Source organism: Condylura cristata, unplaced genomic scaffold (assembly GCF_000260355.1).
Source record: "Condylura cristata isolate star-nosed mole 26May11 unplaced genomic scaffold, ConCri1.0 scaffold00006, whole genome shotgun sequence".
Taxonomy (NCBI): Eukaryota; Metazoa; Chordata; class Mammalia; order Eulipotyphla; family Talpidae; genus Condylura; species Condylura cristata.
Window position 1 is genome coordinate 33,162,533 of NW_004567107.1, and position 23,286 is coordinate 33,185,818.

A 23,286-nucleotide genomic window follows, 5' to 3' on the forward strand; every position below is an offset into this window, starting at 1 on the left:
GTTTTACTTCTTCTTTCCCTATTTGAATTCCTTGTATGCCTTTTTCCTGTCTTATTGCTCTGGCTAGAACTTCCAGTGTTATGTTGAAGAGCAGTGACTCACACTAATTTTTTAAAGTACCTTTATTTTAAAACTTTCTATAGAAAAATATTTTTGACAGTAGAGCTGAAATTCCTAACTTAAGCTCATTTTCTGCTTCCATTACCACAGTGTTTTTTAAAAAATAAGTTTTGTCAATAAGGATTTTAAATAAGGAAGCAACAGAAGTCACAGCCTAGCATTTTGTGTACCAAAGCTAGCTCATAAATGACCTACAGAATATTTTGATTAAAAGATTAGTTGTAATAGTTAACATCATAGATAAACCCCAAATGTAGATTTCTAGTTGTTCATGAATTGCTGACTAGATTTACCTATCCTGGCTTAATTTTTTGCATATGGACAATTCTTGGAGCTGAGGGGCAAGCGCCCCATGTAGATGGTACAAATGTACCTTTTTGGTCACACAATCCTCCCTGACCTACATTTGACTTCCCAAAGTTCTGCCAATTCCATAAACACAAGTGAATTTGTTATCCCTGAAGAGTAGAATGTGTATATATATTTTTAATTGTGGGAGGGTTGAGATGTCATAAAATATTTCAAGTAAGGCATGAGAATTTTTGTGTAGAATAGCAAGAGATGAAAAATTTAGGGTCTCTTACCTGTGGATAGTGCTCTTCTCATTGGTTTCAGGACAGATGGTGTGAGTATCAAGAGGCTTAGCAAGACCAAGGGACTTTAGTAGCCTTTACAGTTTGCCCTCAGGCTTGAGTAATGTTGGTGTCTTCTTTCCTCCTGCCATTATCAGTGATTCAGTCAACTTTTGTCTCGTAGGTCAGTCCACCTGGGGTTCTCTGTTTGCCAGTGCTGAACATACCAAGAACTGAATTCAACTACTACGCTGAGACAAGGTTTATTTTAGAAGAACTAAATATCTCTGATTCATTCCACATATTCCGAGATGAAATTAATCTGCACCAGCTAAATGATGAAGGAAAGTTATCTATAACACTTGTGGGCAGCAATGTGCTGGCAAGGTAGGCTTAATATGAGGCTCTGGAGTGAGCTTGGCTGTTTTAACAAATCTTTTCTGGGCAACGTATAACATTGTTTAGGATTCTTGTGGTTTAGGGGGGTGTTTTAAAGACAGAAGACATTAACAAAAAAGGAGGGCATAATTTTTTCTCATCCTCCACAGAAGTTGGCTTATGCCAATCCTTTATTTTTCATTTCAAGTATGATATTTTCAAGTGCAAAGTTCTTATGAAATTGGACCAAAACTTTAAATTTTTTCCCATTTTTATTCATATATTTTTACATCATTGTTTATTTTTGTACAATGTTTGATTTCTCCTCTCAGGTGTTGTCCCCTGAGATTAACACCACCAAGACACCCACAAACCATAACCATGCTCTTCCCTCCCATTTTGACGTCTCTCCCTCCCATGATGAATGTCTCTGAATGCCTGCTAGTTTTGTATTTTTTTTTCCTAATCCCTTATATGCTTTTTCCTCTCATAAGTGAAATAAATCAGAAGGAAAAAAAATCAGATGGTTTCACTTAGAGCAAAATTTTAATATTAACCATTCCCAACACTTTTACAGTAATGCTATAGTCTTATGTATTGATGCTGAAAATGTGTAATAAAAATTGAAATCCAACATTAAGAAACTGAAAAATTCTTAGGGAAAAGATATCTCAAAAATTAAATGGAAAATTAAACAGATGGGCTACAAAAGTCATTGGATCACTAGCTTATTCATTCATAGCATTTAAAAGGATAAGAACACGATGGTTTTTGAAAACAGTTTGAATTCTTAATGTTATAGTCGAGAAACTTGACATTCATTGTTGCAAGTGACTTGTCCAAGGTACCACAAGTGTTGGGATTAGAACTTGGACCTTCTGTCTCCTTCAGTATATTTAAGAGTTTTTAAATGCTAGATCCTAAAGGTATATAAAAAGAAATAAGAAAAATTATCTGCTTTAAGACCTTATAACCCAGCACAAAGTGCATTTTTTGTAAATTCTCTAGTACTCATTGATGGAGAAATAGCAGTCCAGTATCTCAGTAGTTTAAGATAATGGTATTTTTGGACATTTAGCCTATTTGCTAATCATGATGACACAAACAGTGGCCATTGACCTTAGTATACATAAAATAAAAGCATGTATAACTAATTTTTTATTTCTAAAATTTTATTCATTTGCCCTTAATTTACATAACTATAATTTTGGGAGCACTACTTTACCTTGCCATATGTGACATGCTTCATCCTATCCACAAGCTCCACTGCCAATACCCTTTACCTTCCCTCCTCTACTCTCTGCTCCCCATCCCCTTTGATAATCAGTATGTTTTTCAGAGTTTAAGAGTTACTTTTGCTCTGCTTTGCCAGCTTGTTTACTTGGTAAACAATGAGTAAATGGGTAAACCATTTATTAACTGTCTTACTTTCTGGCTTATTTCAACGCATAAACGAAAATCTGTGTGTTTTGTCCCAGGAGATACTAGTTCATATTTTTTATTAACTGAGTAGTATTCCATTGAGCATATTCCACTGTTTATTTATACAGTGGTCTGGTGATAGACATTTAGATTGGTTCCATGACTTGGCTATTGTGAATAATGCTGTTATGTATCTTTTCAAATTAGAGTTTCTATATTATTAGGGTAAATACCTAAGAGTATTACTAGTAGATCATATAGTATTTCCATTTTTATTTCTTTGAGGAATCTCCAAAACATTTTTTTATGAAGGCTGAACCAAATTGCATTCCCATCAACAGTAGCTAAAAGTTCCCTTTTCCCTACATTCTTGCCAATATTTGTTACTTCCTGCCTTTTAGATAGAGAATATCTCACAGGGCTGAGGTCATACCACATTATAGTTTTGATTTGCATTTCCCCTTAATAATTGATGTTGAGTATTTTCTCATGTACCCTTAGGCCATCAGATGTGTTTGTAGCACTGCTAATATCCCTTTTCTGTGGAGTTCTAGATCTGAGACCCTGTAGTCTATGGCTCTTAGTGTACTTCATTAGGTTATTACCAGTTGTAAGGAGTTGGGAAGTTTGAGTATAGTCCTGCCCACTTTTGTTCTTTTTGCCAGGGACCACTGGGTCTGTGTGGAGCCTCCCAGCTCCTCCACACCTGTTTCACCTCAATCAGGGGTGTGTATCTCACCCCATACAACTCTCCCTTCTCTAGGGTTGCTGACTGACCATTCACCCTGTCTTTAACTATAGCCTCAAGGCACTTCTGTCTACCCATGTCTTATCAACTGAAATGTGTTTTTCATTTTTGATCTTCTGTTTCAAAGGAGTGTTCCAGTTTTACCCTAAGCCATGAGATTCTCTGGGTGAAGTGTCCGTATGATTAGTTATTAGATGGTCCTCTTGGGAGTGAAGCAAGGAACATCTTGGCTTTCTCCTGTTTCACAAAATTCTTTTGAATGATATTTAATTAATTATTGATAATTGAGGGCTATAGATAAATTATTTGACCAAGTTCAGTTATCAGTGCTCAGGAAGATTACATGGTTGACTAAATTTATATTTTGATTTGCTCAGACCAAGTCACGCAAGTTGATATGGACAAAGACAGAGGAGTGAACTATGAAACATCTGTATCAGTAAAAATCTTAGAGTTTTGCTATCAGTTAAGATGGAAAAATTTAATCTGCTCTGGAGACTAAAGTTGTAAATTCTGATTTTAAGACTATTTATGTTGTCATTCACTTGTCTTTGCAGTTAAAAAGAGTAAAGTTAGTTTTACTCATGTCTTCCTAACTTTGATAAAGTCAACTATATCTCACATAAAAAAAAGTCATGGTAGAAATAAATAAACTAGTACTCTGTTTTCTCCAGCACAGTGACTTGATGAGCAAGTTTTAGAATCATATTGTCAGATTTTAAATACAATGGAAAATTGCACTTATTTAGTCTCATTTTCTTATTACTCTTTCCCATGTGTGAGTTAGGAATTCCAATAGAAACCACTCAAAAAGTCATTTTATAGTATAAAACATGATAATACACCAAAAATATAGTAGTGTCTGACCAGACTAGATGTTCAATACATGTAAGCCATTATTGCTATTATTTCATTATTACTTATTATTACTAGTACCACAATTATTTTCCAATAGCAAAATCACAGAGTGCTGAAGTATGAAGGTGTTCTAAGACCCTTATAGATGATGGCATATAGGTGAAGTGGTGGTGGGAAATCCAAAGGGATTAAAACTGAGATGAAAAAAGTACAAAATGAAGAATGGTGCAAACAATATATGTAAATTTTTTTTAAATGGAAAAATATTATAGTAGTATTTCATTGTCTTAGACAATTTTGTCTTTTAATGTAGATCTTTAGACATGGACTATGATGGATTCTTTATAAAGTCAAACATTAAAATAGTCAATATTAAAAAAAAGATTTTTGGAGGCAGTTGGAAAAAATGTGATAACACAAAATAAAGTCGTATTCTTGTGAGTCATGTGTGATTACTCATATTTTTTTTGACTGAGAGGAAGTCACTTGTGTGGGAGCATAAATTAAATAATTCCAAAGAATAAGAAAACATGTCTTACCACTTACTTTTCTTTTCCTCCATTGCTTTACAGTGAGGACAAAACTTTAGAATCGGCAGTTGTCAAGGTCATTAATCCAGTTGAGCAGAGTGATTGTGCTCTTGAGTTCCGAGAGTCTTCCTCCTCCCTCGTGGTAAAAGAGATTCTCCAGGAGGCTCCTGAACTCATCACTGAGCAGTTGGCTCATCTCCTCAGAGGTGAGAGATGACTCTTTCTATTAAATACTGGAAGGCTTAATGGAGTGGCTCTCAACTTGCTCATGCAGAAAGAGTGTGATCCATTCTTGGTTTAACAATCCCTTTAAAGACCACAGGAAGCTTCATCAGAGAGGCAGGGAGTAAAGAGTTTGTTAAAGAGTAGCATTATAGTGAATATTAAAAATGTGCATTTAAAAATAGGCATGAAGGATCTTTGCTGTTTCACTAGACAAGAATATTAAATGGAGCTGCTGCACTTCTGTTGGGGAACTGGTGTAGCCCCTGTGGCTCTTTCACCACTTCCAGAGGTGATGCTTGCCCCACAGCAGTAGGAGTGTCGCCAGACTTCTATACTCCCACCATGAAACCATTTCTGATATTGGTGTTTGCTTGGTTTGTGTAATATTGTTTGGGTGACAAAATGCAGGCTTTTCGTTGTGGTGATATTGTTGTGCCAGGGCTTTTATAGTCTAATTATCACATCCTTTGCCCTCACCTTATTAAATATTTCATCTTTATGCAGTCTGCTTTAAGTGTTGTTTTCCTGAGCACACTGTCATCAGTTAGTCTCATAATCTCTCTTTCACCTCTGCTAGTGATGGGCTTTACTTGCAAAAACTGATTCCCATTTTGGCCCCAGTTGGCCATTGTCGCTTAACTTCAGTGCCACAAAATTACTACAAAAATTAAATATTGTCTCATAGACAGTTTAGAGTTTAGATTAAGCATATTTTCTTTCAACAAACTCTTTAGAACATGGTAGGATAAATTTTCCTTAAAATTTAAAGCAGCAAAACCAAAGACAGTGATTAGCAGACTGAGAATTAAAGGATGGAAAAGGCTTAGAGTATGTTGACTCAATTTTTTTGAGGACTCTTCCCTTTACTTCCTCTGTCTACCACAATTTGGAGGGGAAAAGAACCAACAGTGACATAGTTCCTATAAATATTTTAGAAGTAAAGTTATCAGGATACCTGTTTTGAATATTTTTCTGGCTGTGGACATCTGGAATAATGTATTTGGGCAAAGTGTGCATATGTGCAAATGGTTCTCACATGTGAAGAAGCAAGATTGGTGATCTTTGACTCTCAAATGGTCTCCCCAATATCAAGATAAGAGGTAAGAAATACTGTTGTGCAAATGGCCGCTTTTTAGAAAGTGCCTCAATCTTTATTAAGTATAAAATCAGTAATTATAAAAAAGGAATCAAGCCTAATTTTGCTGTATTCAGATTTCAAAACTCAGATGTAGATTTCTAGTCATGTATTAACACCAAACCTAGTGGGTGTTAGTTCTGGTGCCTATGGATAACTAGTATTCTTAATATTCATAGCATGAATAGGTCTCTCTCTTTTATAAAAGTTTTATTTATGCACATAGAGCTGGAGTACAGGCCAGAGGTACAGATGCTGTGAAAGGATTCACCAGAGACAGAGTGGAGAGCAGACCAGGCTGACTAATAAAATACACTGCTGAGGGTAGCAGCAGGCGGGTCAGGAGAGGTGTGCTGTGCCATGTGGATCACCTCTGGGGTGGGGATGGAACTCAGGCTGAAGTGGCTTCAGCTTCTGAGTGTTGTGCTTTAACCCACTGCGCCACCAGGGATGGGGTCCGAGTAGTTCTCTTTTTAAAGGGTTTTCTTTATAAGCAGTTATATGACATTATTTTTTACTTTGGGATGTTCAAAATGATCACTAATTGGAAACACATTTCTAGAACTTGCATTAATGCATTCTTCTAGGTCTTAAAGAAACACAAAGTATCTATGTACATGTTTGCAATAAAGATTTCTTAAAGATGTCTGTCTCCAGATGTGTAAGACTAGCTATTTATGACTGAATGTTGGAAGCATCTTTAAAAACATAATTACAACCATTATACATTATGCAGTATAATTATACATTATTATATAATGTATTATTAGAAATTTTGTATCAAAATATCTAAATTTACTGAATACTTTAAATGATTAGTCAACTTGTTCTTTTCCTTCTATGCCATGATCATGCCTAACATCATATGCTAAGCCATACTGGTGTGCTATTAGTAGATTTGAAATAGGCCAGAATATGAGCCCCTAGTTCCTGGCCCTAATTAAGTCTGTTTGGCTTATAGGCTGAAAAAGCATATAATTTTTAATGTGTTCCTTAATGTGCACAAGGTTGGGCCTATTCCTCCTTAATTTTGTTTTTTATCTCTTTTCTTCTATTCTAGGGTATTGCAATACCCTAGAAATTTGTCCTGACACATTTTTTCCCTATACACCATATTTCAGTGACCTCACATAGTTTTAAGACTTTAACTATGATAACACATGTTGTGATTCTTTGTATCTCCAGTGATGACCTCTACTTAAAATTCCAGGTTTATGTCTAGTGCCCATGTGACATCTTCATGTGCATATTTAATTCGTACCACTGCATTAACTTGGCCATTGAACTCCCTAGAACTGTTTAATTTCCTGTACCTCAAAACCAGCAAGAGGTTTCCCCATTTCAGTAAAAGGCACTGCTGTTATAGACCACACTCCATAAGATGGGTCCTTTGCCCTTTAGAGAAAGGATTCACCAGAGAACTTCTGTTGAACCAGGAAGGCTTTATTAGAGGATCATGTGTGAGAATATTAATGCTGCAAAGCCTGGTTGTTTGAGGGACATTGGGAGATATTTAAGGGATAGATACAAGAGGCTGGACAGTGAAAAATAAGGTCATACTTCTTCTGGCCTTGGCTGGGCATGTGAAGATCTGTTACATTCCAACTGTACTGGGCTTTTAGCCCTCCCTCCAGGATACTGAGATAATCATTAATCAGGGTATGACACTTTTTGTGTAGCATGGTGCCTCATGGTTGGTGTGGAAGGCCAAATTATTTGGATAAATTGTTGGGGTAGGGCCCAGCAGTCCATGATTTATTCTATTTGTTGGCATCAGTAGTTGAGCAACTCAGTCTAGCACAACTCTCAATTCAGTTTGTTCAAACAGGACTTAGGGCAACTATTATCCCATAGGCTTGCAATTTCATTTACCTAGGCTTTCTCACTACCGTCCACCCAATAACTGAAGACACAGTCTAAAAATTATACTTGATTGTTTCCTTTACCTTTCCCCTGACATTAATCTATCAGCAAATCTTGCTGACTTTACATCTAGCATGTACCTGAGTCCATCTGCTTTTCCTATGATCACTACTACTAATGCAATCAAATCTGCTGTTCTGTCTCTTTTTAACCCCTGATTATTGTCCTGTCTCTTCTTTGAATATAGTGTCTAGGAAGTAGTCATAATTACCTCTTTAAAGTGTAGACCACTCATGTTAGTCTCCTGCTTAAAATCCACAGTACTCAATCCAGGCATTCTGCCCTTACAATCTACAGCATACACTTTTCCTTGATTGTACTTGTATTATCTCATGCTATTTTCCTCTGGTGTATTTCATAATTTGTCTTTCATATATGCCATATTCTTTCCACTTGAGTATTTATATAGGCTGTTCCATATTTCTGGAATACTTGTTTATAGCTATTTAGTTATCTTTATTACTAGTCTCCTCCTCCCTCTTGCTTTACTACAGAATGTAAATTTCATGAGAAAACAGACCTTATTTGTTTAATTCATTGCCCCACTGTTGTGTTTCTGGTGCCCAGGATAGTGTCTACTATGTAGAAGACTCTCAATAAGTACTGTGATTTTGTTACTGAATTTTGCAAGTTTATTTATGTGCTTTCTCGTTTCATGAATGCATTTAGTTAGTGTTGTGATATTGTAATTTCCCTCTCATTCCAGCCCATCCCTCTAAATTCTTTAATGTTCAGAATTTGGACATAGTTCCTTTAGTAATCAGCCCCATCTTACTCTCCATCCCCTAACCTCCCATTTTTAGCTTTTATAAGTCCTTATTTTGCAAACCTTTGTTTTTGTTTTCTTTTTGTGGCTGCCATTGTGTGTATATACATTACATATAATATATATTTACATATATTTATACTTTATATATTTATATTATGATATATATTACACACCCACACACATATGTTTACCGTTGCACCAGTTGTTACTTAACTGAATTTTAGCCAAAGTGGCAAGGCAGACCAGTGTTAAGAATCATCCACTTTTTGAATACATATATCCCCAGCAAAGACAACTATTCAAGGGCTTCTTGGGTCTTGCTTATATACCTATATATATATATATATATATAATTATCTAGCTATATAAAAGGTGGGAAGATCTTAACACTGGTCTGCCTTGCCACTTTGGCTAAAATTCAGTTAAGTAACAATTGGTGCAATAGTATGCAAATTAGGTGAAAAATTAGTAACGATTGGTTAAAGTTTCAGTCCTGGGAGGTTTGTGGCTGTTGTACTTTGTTTGAGTTTCTTTCCCCAAGGTGAACAGACCTTGGATCCAATTTTCATTAGATTTCTGTTCTGTTATTCAGATTTAGATGACTACATTAAAATTTTGGGGGGGGTCAATTATGCAACATAAATTAAAAACATACAAACATCTCGATGAACTATCACAAAATGAATATCCTTTTAACAGTTACACAGGTAAAGAGAACAAGATGACTTCTTTGTGCCCCTACCATCACTACTCACTCTCCTTAACCAAAAGTAAACAGTATTCTGATTTTTATGGTTCATACTTCCTTGTTTTTCTTTATAGCTTTATCACACACATACCTTATAGATACCCCATAACATTGCATTTTGGTCTTGTCTGTTAGGTAAATGGAATCCTCTGGTATACAATCTCATTGTTATTAGAGTACTACATTTATACTAAATGTAGTGTCTATTGTGCAGGTTTAATCTATTTCCTATCATTTGCTTATTATTTATGCCCTTCCTTATACAGAATATTTGCAGTGACTTACAAAAATGCACATAATACAATAAATCAAAAAATTCAGGGTCAGAGAAAGTAAGAACATGTTGAGAAAGGAATGACTGGAGTTCATTGAGGGGATGGTACTACTGGTTGACCTCCTACTCCTTCCCTGGAATGTACTTTCCAGACACCATTGCCATGCTGCCAGCTGTGACAAGGACTTGGCTTTGAGAGGAATGTATTGTGGACTGTATAGATGACACCCCCATTAAGCCTCTCCTAAACGTTTAGGATCTAGCAAGCTGTCTATAAGCTCTCTTGCTTACCAAAATCTAAGGCCAATCTGACATGTTCTGCTTCTTTCTTTGGTCTCTCCTTGTTCTCCACACATTAAGATGAATTTTGAATTTCACATCAGGGAACAGCCAAAATTTCAGATAAATACACAGAATAATAAATTTGGAGGAGTAGAAGTAGCTTTATGTCAGAAACTTCATGAAATCCTTTGAGTTAATGAAAAAATAGAATTATAATACATCATTGTATTGATTTTATTACTAAAACATGTACTACTTACACATTAAAAAGATCTAAATCTAACGCTTTCTTTCTCACATCAATCTCCTTGAAAAGACACCAAATACTGTGGACATCTTCTAGTTATTGGAACAGCTGTTTATATAGGAACTGGACATAATGTACCAGATATCACTCCCCACTAGATATCAATCAGTGATTGGAGATTGTTTCAATCACCTTATCTTAGGTCTAGTAATCTTATTTTCTGTTAAAAATTTCTTCTCTATTCATATTCATGTTTTTCTTGAAATACAGGAAATAAGTAAGTTCATCTTGGAATCTTTTATAGTCAAACTTATCACTGTGGCTATATGTCAAATTACTTGGTTTATAGGGTAATAATGTATTCAAGTATTGAGGTAGAATCTGATTATTACGGATGTTGGCAAGAGATCATACCAATTAGGTTTCGTGTTTCTAGTATAGAAATAACCTGCTGTGTTTCTCTAATTATCTCCCTTGTCACTGTGCCTGCTAGGTCCTGGCAGGACAGTTATAAATAAATGTCAACAGGTGACTCAGCCGTGACCAGTGAGTGTGCAGGTTGTGTAGGGCACTTAGCAAAATCAACATCATTTGCTGTTCTTAAATTAATATTTCTTGCAATAGCTGTTTTTGTTATTGTCTTTTAATAGGATACATCTCCTACTTGGAAATTTCAGAATACAGATCATTTAGCATCACTTTCATTTGGAAAGGCACAGACTTACTTGCTTAGATGACTTTTCAGTTACTTGTGTAAGAAATCATTTCTGGAATAAGAATGTGCTCACTCATAGAAAAGCACTTATGATCCTGTTGTTTGGAAAGGTATCCTTTCACTTCTTCCTTCCCCTCTGTTCTCTTTTTTGGCTGTTGTGATTCTTTTATCTTTCCTTTCTACCCCCCTCCTAACCCCATTTTCCCCCCTCGTCTTCCTACTCCTTATATTCCTACACCTACTTCTAAGATCTTGTTATTACTTTCAAACAGCTGCAAACTGAGTCTATCTAAAAAGTCACATTATGTAATAATGGTGGCCTAATGTTGGTGTTTATTTGTACCCTGGGTTTGTACCAAAAGCAAATAATTACAGACTCCCAATCTCTTCAACCTGAACACTTTTATTTCCCCAGGGATGTGGATTAGAAAGTTATTGCCAAATTTAAGGTCCATTAAATCTCTGAGTGGTTGCATGGGGGGTTTATGTGTGCACATGTATATTTGTGTGTTTGTGTTGCCATTTCCCAGAACATGCTGGCAATGATGAGTCTGCAGCCACTAATTACCAGGCATGTTTCAGTCAAGACCACACTTTGCCCAAAAAGCCAGAAAGGGAATTGTGAATCCAGTAACAATTGTTACTTAATTGTTCTTACCTTAGGATGTTGAAAACTATGCCCTAGGTTTTTAAGAAATAAATTCTCTCCTTTCCATTGGTAGTTTCAGTTGAACTTTAATAAAGAGTAGTTGGTGCTATTTTAGTAGCCTGGATTATTAGTTTCCAAAAGGTCCTTTTAAGGCAGTCAAATAGAAGAGGAACAGTGCCAGATTTTCTTTCTTCCTTTTTTTCTCTTTTGCCCTAAAGAGTGAATCATCCACCTCCAGAAATGGTCACAAAGTCCAAAGGGACTTAGATCATTGTTTTGCTTATGAGTCGGAAGGCCTGTGCCAGTGGTAGGGGAAAGATATGTATATATATAATTTTTTTCCTGCTAGATATAAAGCCAAGAGAAGTCTTTAGCCTCAAAGGTGCAGATTATTTCTTATATCATACAAAGACAAGACTTATACTAAATTAAGAACATTTAAAATTTTTCAGAGTAAATGAATCAGATGCTTATTTTTCAATCCCTTTTCAGGCAAAAATATGAGTTAAGTTGTATATTTAACTTTTTTCTCCTTCCATCTTTTTTCTCTTTTCTCTCTCTCTAGTAGTTATACTTCAATTTTTTGTTTCAGTTATACTTCAATTTTTTTATTTTCAGAAAAATAAACCCAGGTGAGACAAAGAACAAGATTTAAATCCCTTCTTTTCTGCTAAGAATTTTTCATGCAAACTATGTCTACAATGGTGCCTATTTTCCCCCAAACAACTTCTGTCTTCATTAGATCATGTTTAATATTAATGTACTGTGATTGCTTTTGGCAAAAGGACCTTCTCTTCTTCTTCTTCTTCTTTTTTTTTTTTTTTAAACAAAGAGCAATGTTGTTGATTACTTTTTCTGTTGGAATGAAAAATTTGTTATTATTTTATCTTAATTTCTGTCTTTGTTGCTTGTGGCTTAGCATTCCCCTCTCACCTATCCTCCCCCCTCAGCCCTAGTCTGAGAATAGTCTGGACAGTTTTTGGTAAATGTATATGGATTAATTTTTTAGTAATACAGAATTTGCTAGAAATTGTGCTAACTCATCTCCAAAAACAGGTGTAATTTTCCTAAGCAAGGTCTTTGTCTACTGCATATCCTAATAGTGGTATTCAACTCAATATTAGCTAAATGATTCTCTAATGTGAACTATAAAATTTTACTATTGATGAGGTCCTAGGAGAAAGTTGGATAATAGTCCTTTTTGTGTAACAAAACAACTTTTTATGTTATATTTCCCTACTTATGTAGTCCATTATCTTCTTTCTGTTATTACATTTAACCATAAGCCAGTGACAGAGGGTTCCTTCCATTGAATTATTCTGCAAGACTGTTTAGTGTATTACTTGTTAAAATAATTTCTGAATACTACTGTTCTCTTTCTTGCATTAAGGTTCCCAAGTTAAATCAACTAGATTATTGATTTGCTGCAAATCAGACACATTTTTGTGAAATTTATTCTTATTTTATATTTCAGTGGTATTACAGTTTTAAAAATTGATTTTCTAATTTTGATTGTTTATACAGATACAGGAATGTTTATATTATTGGGCCTTAATCTAGCAAACTTGGCTCAATTTACTATTTGAAGCTCATTTGTTGATTTTGTGGATTCTGTGTTGTTTTTACATAGAAACATCTATGAAGAAAGTTTTTTCCCCTTTCTTTCCTTTCACTTTAGTGACCTCAAACAAAAGCAATCAGTTTTTCAAACAATAAAGTAGGTTTATTTGAAGACAAACAACAGAAGAGAGGGCAGATTGGAGAATGTTAAGACCCTCATAAACTTTCCCAGCTACAAGCTGACATTATCTTAAACAAAACCTGGAGGACCTACTCATCTGTTCCACTGGAGGGGAAACAGCATCGCTTCCCACCAGAGTTGCAAGGCATGGTGGGTCCTGTGGTTTGCTGATTTGTGTGTGCATGTGAAGCTCTGCCTTCTCGGTCTCATTTAAATAGGGCTCTGAAGGGGGATTATAGCTGAGATGAAAAAATGCACAAAATGGCCATCCCTGGTGGCACAGACGGTTAAAGTACAACACTCAGAAGCTAAAGTCACTTCAGTACGAGTTGGATCCCCTCCCCGGAGGTGAACCACATGGCGCGGCAGACCTCTCCTGACTTACCTGCTGCTCCCCTCAGCAATATACTTCATCAGTCAGCATGTTCTGCTCCCCACTCTGTCTCTGGTGAACCCTCTCACCGCCCTTGCACCTCTGGCCTGTACCCCAGTTCTATATGCATAAATAAATAAACCTTAAAAATAATCGTACAGGCCCTCCCTGGTGGCGCAGCGGGTTAAAGCACAGCACTAAGAAGCTTAGGCCAATTCCGCATGAGTTCGATCCCCGCCTGCCCCGGAGGAGATCCACATGGCGTGGCAGACCTCTCCTGACCCGCCCGCTGCTCCCCTCAGCAGTGTACTTCGTCGATCTGCCTGTTCTGCTCCCCACTCTGTCTCTGGTGAATCCTCTCACCCTCCACATCTCTGGCCTGTACCCAGTTCTGTATGAATAAATAAATAAATCTTTAAAAAAAAAATCGTACAAATGAGAGCATTAGAAGGGAGCCAGGAATTACACAACATTTTAAAAAAGTGCACAAAATGAAGAATGATATAAAAAATAAATTATCAATAAATAGGGCTCTGAATAGTAATGCTCATACCTTATGCCTACTACTTCTTTTGCTTGTCGTATTGCTCTGCCTGGGATTCAGAGTGCAGTTTTAAATGAACCTAGTCATAGCAGGCATCCTTGTCTCATACTTGACTTGGGGTGGAAGGCTTTCAGTGCTTTACAGGTAAATATAGTGTTAACTTTCTTTATTTGTTTTTTAAAATCCTATTCATCAAATTAAGAAAGTAGTTTTTTTAAAAAAGAGATTTTATATAATGGTTAAATAGTGGATTTTATCAAATTGTTTTTATTATTTCATATCTATTAAGATGGTCATGACTTACTTTTTCTATTAAATGGTAAATTTTATTGATTGATTTTTGAATGTTAAGTAGTCTTTTAACTCCTAGGAAATCCCTACTTGGTGACTACATATTACTAATTTGATTTGGTAATAGTTTTTAAAGACCTTTAGGCATCCGTGTTTATGAGAGCAATTGGCTTCTACTTTCTTGTAATATCCTTATAAGGTATTAGTACCAAGATGACGCTGGATTCAGAAACTAAGCTGAAAAGTATTGTCTCTATTTGGAAAAATTGCATTAAATTAGTATATTTATTTTTAAAGTATTTAGAACTGTGTTAGGCTTTGGCTTTACTTTTTAATATATGTAGAACCATCTGGATTTGAAATTTCTTTTCCTGCCATTTTTGGCAATTTGATGTTTTACCAGTAAGTCAAATATGATAACATTATTTATGTAATCTGCCTCTTTACAGGTATTTTTCCTGTTCATCCCTAGGTTATTGAGAGATTAAGGTTTTCCACTTTTGCTCATAAACTGTTTTCAGCTAACTTTATTAATTTCTCTTTATATATGTAGAAGCTGTCTTGTTGGTGCATACAAATTTAGGATTGATATGTTTTCCCAAGGATTGAGCAGCCTTGTGCATTTGCAGTAGGATAAAAATGCTTCTTGATGTGTCACATGTTCAGAAAATGGAGGACAAATTCCACCCAGAGGCAGAGATCTTAGGCTATAACGAGGATAAGATCAGAGTAAAGTGCAGGGCTCTTCTCAAGATGCAGGAACTACCATGGGCTGACAGGTCCTGTCCGTGGGCCAGGAATGCTTCTACTTTGGAGTCACTGGACTGATTAGACAGTTGACTAAAACAAAGAAGTTACTCGGGGCATAGAGTAAGTAATCTTTTGCTGCTAATCATTAAGCTATGATTTATATGCATTTGTTAATGTTCTTGTTTGCAAGACTATGTGCAAGGGGAAACGAGCAAGTACATCCAGGAAGCCCCCAGTCTCACTTTATCTTGAATGTAAGAGTGTTATCTTTCATTATTTTTTAAAAATTGATTGGCTAGTACACGTTCAAATATTGTTTCAGTCCAGTTCTCTCTCAGCTTGCCCAGGGACCCCTAGTTGCATGTATGTTAGACCTTTAGGCTCAACTCTGATATCGCATCCCTTTTCCTAGCTCTGCTTCAGTATGGATATTTCCTTTCTGTACTTTCCAATTTACTCATCTTTCTCTCAGTGTATATAACGTATTGTAAACATATTTTGAGTTTTAAAGTTCAATTATTTATACTTTTAAAATTTCATTTGAGTATTTTATTTATAGGTTTTACTTCTCTAGCTAATCTTTTTATTCCTTCTGGCTTAATTTGCTTTTTTTTCTACTGAGACTTTTCCTCTGGAGTACCTTTTCATTTGGTCACATTTACTTTAAGCCTGATAATTTTTTGTTGATTGGCAAATGTTATATATGAAAAGTGTGGAGTGAATGGCATGGATGATGAAAGCCTTTGCTTAGAGATGACTTTTCTACTTCAAAGGCAATTAGAAGAGATACATACAAAATTAATGTACAAACTAAGTGTTTGTAGTGAATGAAACCATAATCAATATGTCAATTACTGGGTATGCTTGTATCTTAACAAAATGCTATGTTTAAATCTAAACCATGGTTCATATTTGTCCTACATACCTTACTTTTCCAACTTCTATGCCAACATTGCTATCTCAAAACCTGGACTATTTAATCAAGGTGGCTTCTCTTTTGAGAGCCCTAACCTCAAATTTTTACACTTCCATGTCAGTGAAACTACATTTAGGTCTGCTAACCTCAGTAAATTGGCTACAGCTTATAATTTACAATTACATGATTTCCCTGAAGGGAAAAGCAATACCACGTGTTGGGTTTACCTTTCTACATTTAACCTTCTCTCCAGAATCTTGATTACTAAAGAGTTGCCTGGGTAACTCAGATGCTTCACAGATTTTACATTTGTTTGTTTTGTATTTTATCTACCGTTTTCCTTGTTCTTGGTATAAGCAGTCTATCAGAAGCAAAACATTTGGACATATTCTATGAAATCCAGATCCACCGTTGCCTCAGCAAAGAGTAGAAAAATTCTTTGTCTTTTGTGTTTTATGTCATAAATTGTGATACTGAAGTGTATATTCAGACTCCAGTTGGTTTATCAACTGGATATTTAAGTGATAATTTGCTTTGAATCCACTCAGTGTTTTGCATGTTGACAGCTCCCTCATAATTTTAATAATTTTACACACTCACACGTCCACATCCCTCTCTGTGGTGTCTTAAAGGGAAATATTAAGCAGTATTTATTATTTTAAAGCAGTGCACCATTAATTTCCATTTTGAAATCACTTGTAACCAACCTATATCAGTGGGAAAAGCTACATATCTTGTTCCTTTATTCATAAATGCTATGCTATAGAATATGCCATATAGTAAGTTAAGTTGTAGAGCTTAATACAAGAACAATGGAACTGAGTAGATGGTATCAAATGGTTTTTCTAAAAATTGCCTCTTTACTCCAACACTGTGGAGACCTCTGCTTTAGTGAAGATCCTCGAAAGGGAAGCAAAGATGCAGAGTCCAGAAAACACCTATTTTTCTAGCTCCTCCCCTGGCTTGCTGGAAAATTTAAAGCTATTTTATTCATACCTTTTAGGTAGTATCCTTTTCAAGTGGATGACCATGGAATCTGAGAAGGTCTCAGAGAAGCAGGAGGAAATTCTGTCTATCCTGGAAGAAAAATTTCCTAGCTTGCCTCCAAGAGAAGACATAATCAACATTTTGCAGGAGACCCAATATAATGCTCAGGGTGAGTGACTCTGTCCCCAACAAGTTGTTCCTGGAGTAAATGCAGAGTGGCCTAACCCCAGAAGGTAAATTCCAGTGTGCCTGCATTTTCTTCCCTATTGTGTGTGCTAGCAGAAGATTTCAGGCACATGATGTTGGTCATCTGGAAGCAGGCAGCCTGTGCTATAGCTTTTCCTCTGTGGTCTTTCTGTTAGGATGTGTGGTGAATTCACCTGTCTAATGCATGCGACAGATATATCATTATCCTGTTCTGAGTGGGTTCTATTTTGAAAGTATGGCAGCAGCAATGTCAAGTACATTGACATTATGGGATTTCATAAGCAGCTAAGGAGGGTTGAGAGGAGGGTTAAGCAGCTAAAATTGTTTTCTAAATCTAGGCTTAAGCAAGACAGTAGATTTTCTGGATTGATGAGTTTACAATAATAATAATAATTCATTGTGTACCTGACATACTATATAAGGTTCTGATGGTGTATCTTTACCTGGATGATCTTTTTCTGTCCTCACAATAATTGTATATCGTGTGTTACTATGATCCCCACTTTCCAGTTGAGACCACAGAAGCGCAAAAATGGTGTCTTTTCTTTCCCATCATAACACAAACAGCTTATGGCTCAGTCAGGATTGAAACTTACATATCTTTAAGATGCATAGCTTTCTTTCTTAGCTGGAGATCTCCCAGAGCCAGAGCCAGAGCCAGAGCCTGAGCCTGAGGCAAAGTTTATTTGGAAGGTGTTTTCAGGAACCACTGATAGAGTATACTGTGTTTCATCAAAAAAATAAATAAATAAAATAAAATCAGAGGTGCTTTGTGAGTTGGCTGATGTTTGATTGATGCCTTGACGTTAGTCACCATACAAGTATTGACACCACAGAAATTGGTAAACACTTCAAATCAGGTTATGTTGCTTGTTAAACATTTCCTTGTAGGTTACAGCACTGGAATAGGCTATTAATTCCCCCCGAGCAGCTTTGGTGACCAGAGAAAGCCTGTAAGAAAAGAAATGACATTGAATGGTATGTGGGAGCACACTGAGATGAGAAAGTCTGAAGAAATTTGGGTGGTGGTCTGATTTGCACAGGCAACACCCATTCCATGTGCACATGTATGAATGTAAGAGCTGCATGACAGAATGCATTTTGTCATTCATTTCAAAGACAGACCAAACTTTTAATGTCCCAATGTATTCTATAAATCATTTTATGCTGCAATATGAAAAAGGCCTTTCAATTTTCATGTGAGAGAAAAAAATAGCACTTTTCTATCTCCCCATGATTGACAATATTCTCTCTCTTTGGTATCTTAACATACATCTGGAAAGGACATATGTGCTTAACTGGGCTTCTTCCTTAGAATTATACCTCATCAAATACAATAACCTAGGTAAGAATTTCCTGGATTTCATGATAGATTTTATGAAGTTCATTGGTCAGTTGACTAAATCTGAAATAGTTCTGTCATTTTGGACTAATCTGATCATTAAAGAAATCCATAGCTCCTATTGGCAGAACCGATTACAATAGTGATTGAAACAGCCCAATTATGATGGTTTGATGATCACACTTATAAGTGCATTCAAATAAACTTATATGGGCTCACCTAAGTGCCACCTGCAAGTAAATTTTCCCCGTGTTGATATTATTTGTCTTGTTTGCACAGTTATGCTAGGTTTTCTTCACTCCCCACCTCCTCTCATTTTATTTCTACCCAGATTTTCTCTGAGCTTCCAGGTACTGACCTTCAAGTATTTAATAGTCTGGATTTCCCTGAAAATAACTGGCTTCTGGTTGGGTTTGCTCAGTGGGAAGCATAGATGATGGCTTGAGGGTGGAGAGAAGGAGAGGTATATTATTTTGCCCCTTCTCCTTCCCGACTTAATGTTGTGTTTGGCAGCTCTTCCTTAAAGTTCCCTATCTCTGATTCCTAAGTTTCTCCCTTTGCTTGTCTTGTCTGCCTCACCATCTTTCAAATTCATTTTCTCACTCCCAACCACATCTCTGTAAATATGCTCACATTAAAGACTCTTCTTGGGGCCCTCCCTGGTGGCGCAGTGGGTTAAAGCATAGCACTGACAAGCTAAAGCCACTTCTGCATGAGTTCGATTCCTGCCTGCCCCAGAGGTGACCACATGACCCGCCCACTGCTCCCCTCAGCAGTGCTTCATCGATCTGCCTGTTCTGCTCCCAACTCTGTCTCTGGTGAAGCCTCTTGCCGCCCCTGAGCCTCTGGCCTATACCACAGTTCTGTACGCACAAATAAATAAATCTTTAAAAACAAACAAAAAAAGGCTCTTCTTTTGCATCCCGAAGGGTGAATTCTCTTTCCTGTGGGATCCTTTCTGATGAAGACATTGTCATTAATGTGATTTTTGTCCTAATAGATACATTTTTTCTTAAAAAAAGCAGTATTAGAGGAGAAACTATTGAATAAAAGGGTACCTTCTTTAAGAAATTTCTTGACATTACCAAAAGAACATGTTTCCCAAGTATAACATTATTTCTTTCTTTTATCCATAGGTTTAAGTATTGAACAGACAATGCTGAAGGATCTAAAGGAACTGTCAGATGGAGAAGTAAAAGTGGCCATTAGTACAGTGAACATGACTCTGGAGGTAAGAATGAGAATGCATTTTCAGCAATGATCAGTGTTACACAATTGCAGTCTGGGCAACAGGAATACAATTTCTCTACAGTGTAAATTAGTGTAAGTATGTTGCTATGATTGTTTCCTTGTCATATGTTTGACCAGGAATGCAGATTATTATTTGGGGTAAAAATACATTGCTAAGTCATTGAAAAATGCCAACCCTAGGTTCCCAAGCTGAGTGCTGTTTCATTAATATAAATAAAGCAAAATTTGAAACACTCTCAAATATGTGGGTATGGAAATATCTGTTTACTAGCATTAATTATACATCTGATTAGATGCACTTAATGTTTTTTCTATGTACCACGTCACATCATCCCTAGAATTTCTCTAAGGGTGCATATTACCTTTTGACCTTTGTAAGCTGTTAGGATATATATTATCAATGGTGACAACTAAATATTAATAAAATCTTCCCTCCAATCTAGTTCATGAAAGATTCAAAGCAAATGCTGCTCTCTTTTTGTGTATTTCCTTGGCAAATTATCTTTTGTCTACTTTGGGGGTTTTCAGTGACTTGTATGTTAATCTTAATTAACCTAACTAATGGGAATTATATTTTACAGTGCTACATTTGTGTCATGCATACATATTTTGTTACTGTTTTATTGCCTTGATCAAACTATTTTTGCATTAAAGCACTGAACTTTCAGTGTTAAGAACTGTTGTATAGGAATTTGCTTTTCAGTTTTCAGAACTGTACGTTTCTGTTCTCTTTCTCCGTCATGGTGATGATGACTACATCTGTGTGAATTTCTATGGAATAATAGGCTTAGTTTATGTGAGTTCAAAAAACCACAGAAAAACTAGAGCAAACCAGGTGCTTTTTTCCCGCAATTTCTTTGTAAAATTTATTGCCAGGTGATTGACATCACAGTTTAGTCTATAAATCTATGTGAGGACCAGGAAGCAGATCATTGCCACTAAAGATAATTGTTTGGTGGTTCATAGTTTACAGAGCATCTTCTCCCCCCCCCCATAGTCAGTAGATTGATTCCTCATTTCTATGGACTTTCAGATTGAGAAATGCTCTATGTAATTAGATGTTGATGTGACTCAATACAAGAAATACATGTAATTCGGGATGTACTAGCTAGATAATCACCTTCAATTAGAAATCTGCTTTGCGTCTAAAAACTCAAGAAAAACATGGATCTTGCAAGGGTCAGTAGCTCTGAGAATCATTTCTCCTAGTTCAAGCCTTAGGGTTTTTTTTTTCCGCTTACCCCCCTCCCAGTCTCCCTTCATTTAATGGCATCTTATTAGGTTTTAAATGCTTTGTTTGGAATTCCTTTCTAAATTAACATAGAGCATTTTATAATTGCTTGGGGAACTCTCTATATTTACCAAATTATTTTAAGGTTATGATTATTATAGATTTATCATAACTTTAATGCACTCTCCTTTATATTATAGGGGCATACAAATGGCTTTGTCTGATACATTAAACTGTAAATATTTATCAAGTTCAATAAGTGATATAATGATCATCTTATTCTTGACAGTGATTTACATAGAGGTCCAGTAATTAATCAGGTGACTAAGTACATCTCTGGGAACACTCTGTGATCTTCTGGGAGGAGGGGGAAGGACATTTGCACATATAAAAAGGGTGCCCAGATTACACTATAATCAGCTGAATGAGAGATTTTCATTTGTACATAATGGAGATATTAAAGATAGAACTGAAGAAAGGAGAAGGAATTTGTCTAGTAACATTCTGTATCTTCTGTGAAAGAGAATAGACACATTACTTGTTCAATCTATCAGTTGGGAAAATCCCCAATTTAGAGGCAGAATTTGGTTTTCTTAGATCAACCTGCAATACAGTGTTGTTTTTCAGTCTCTACACTTGATTATATTTTAGTGTTCTTTTCCCACATCTGTGAACTTCACTTTTAAAAATAATGACAGAATCTCTACATATATTTATTTTTTGTGTTTTGGAATCACTAATTTTCCTTTGGTCTCTACATATATTGTCAAAGATATTATACACTTACCATAACTTCAGTGTACTTTCATTTATAGGACCATACAAATGGCTTTGTCAGAAATGCTAAATTGTTAATGTTTATCATACTCAACAAGTGATAAAATAAGCATATTCTTGTCAGTGATTTACTATTCCCTATGACATATTAATATCAGTTGTCTGCCAAATATAGCCATGACTTAGCTACTTCATGATAATTCTTAGAGTTTCCATTTTTAATTACTACCCTTTGAACTCTTGCAAAATTTAGTCTAAATGAACAACTTTGGATTTAAATATGTACTATATATTTAAATAATTTTGAAGTTGTTTTGGACTTGAATATGTTTGATCATGGTTGGATAATATTTTAATTGAGGGAATGATGACATCTTTGAATTCTGCTACCTTTAATTTCCTAGCATTATGCTGGGCACACAGTAGGAGCTTGGTAAATACAAATACTTAATACATTTGGTGTCTGTAATTTTTCTTTCAATGTGTGGTTTTGACTTCCTTTTGAATTTAAGTAATCAACTAGGAAAGCAAAACCCACCTAACTATGCATCCGAGGCAACCTGCTTTGTTCCCTTCTTATCAGTTCCTTCCAGACAACTGTGGCTGAAGACTGAAAACAGATAGAGAAAACATGGACTGCTGCTCACTCAGCAGCCCATAAATGGAGTAGGCTGCTTTGTGAAATAGTTAACTGTTATCACTGGAAGGAATCAGCTGGAGGTCCACTGCTTGTTAGAAAATGAGAAAAAAAGATTCCTTTCATTTTTCAGTGGTCTTTTGTAATTCTGCAGTTCACAATTTTCATGTGTCTTGGTCTTTGCCCGAGGATAGTCATTTTTCTTGGGCAGAAATATTGAGAAAATGAGAAGAATTTGTCTCATTTCAACGTGTATAGCATAATCTTCAGTGTGCACCACTGCTTTGGGAGGTAATGAAACTTCTACCTTTAACAGAATGGTTAACTCTGGCACTCTACATGATGAAGGGAAAGCTACTAAGCCCTCTTCCTCTCATTTTGTTGATAGTATATCTAAAAAATGATAGTTATAATCTATCAAATTTATGTAACTTATTGAAAGTCTACAAAGAGAAGGCAAATAACAAAAAACAGTCTCAATGCTTTGCTAAGTATATGAGGGCAGAATGACTGTAACTTTGAGGAGCAGTGGAGAGAACATGGCTTATGAGAGCCTTAGATTTCTTGATGGTAGGACCAGGAAAAGACACAGGCTTAGTGATTTTGTATCCTTCTGAGAGATACCTACGAGTGGACATTAATTC

At 35.9% G+C, this 23,286-nt stretch overlaps 1 protein-coding gene across 3 annotated transcripts in view; it reads left to right on the forward strand.

Annotated features, from left to right (window-relative positions):
• Nucleotides 1–23,286, forward strand: part of PRUNE2 (prune homolog 2 (Drosophila)) — a 217,426-nt gene that overhangs the window by 51,416 nt on the left and 142,724 nt on the right. For all 3 annotated transcript variants that reach the window (XM_012721297.1, XM_012721295.1, XM_012721296.1), the window contains exons 3-6: nt 877–1,079; nt 4,671–4,834; nt 17,214–17,366; nt 19,883–19,977. In XM_012721297.1, the coding sequence (XP_012576751.1) occupies nt 877–1,079; nt 4,671–4,834; nt 17,214–17,366; nt 19,883–19,977 (615 nt within the window). The remainder of the gene's footprint in view (nt 1–876; nt 1,080–4,670; nt 4,835–17,213; nt 17,367–19,882; nt 19,978–23,286) is intronic.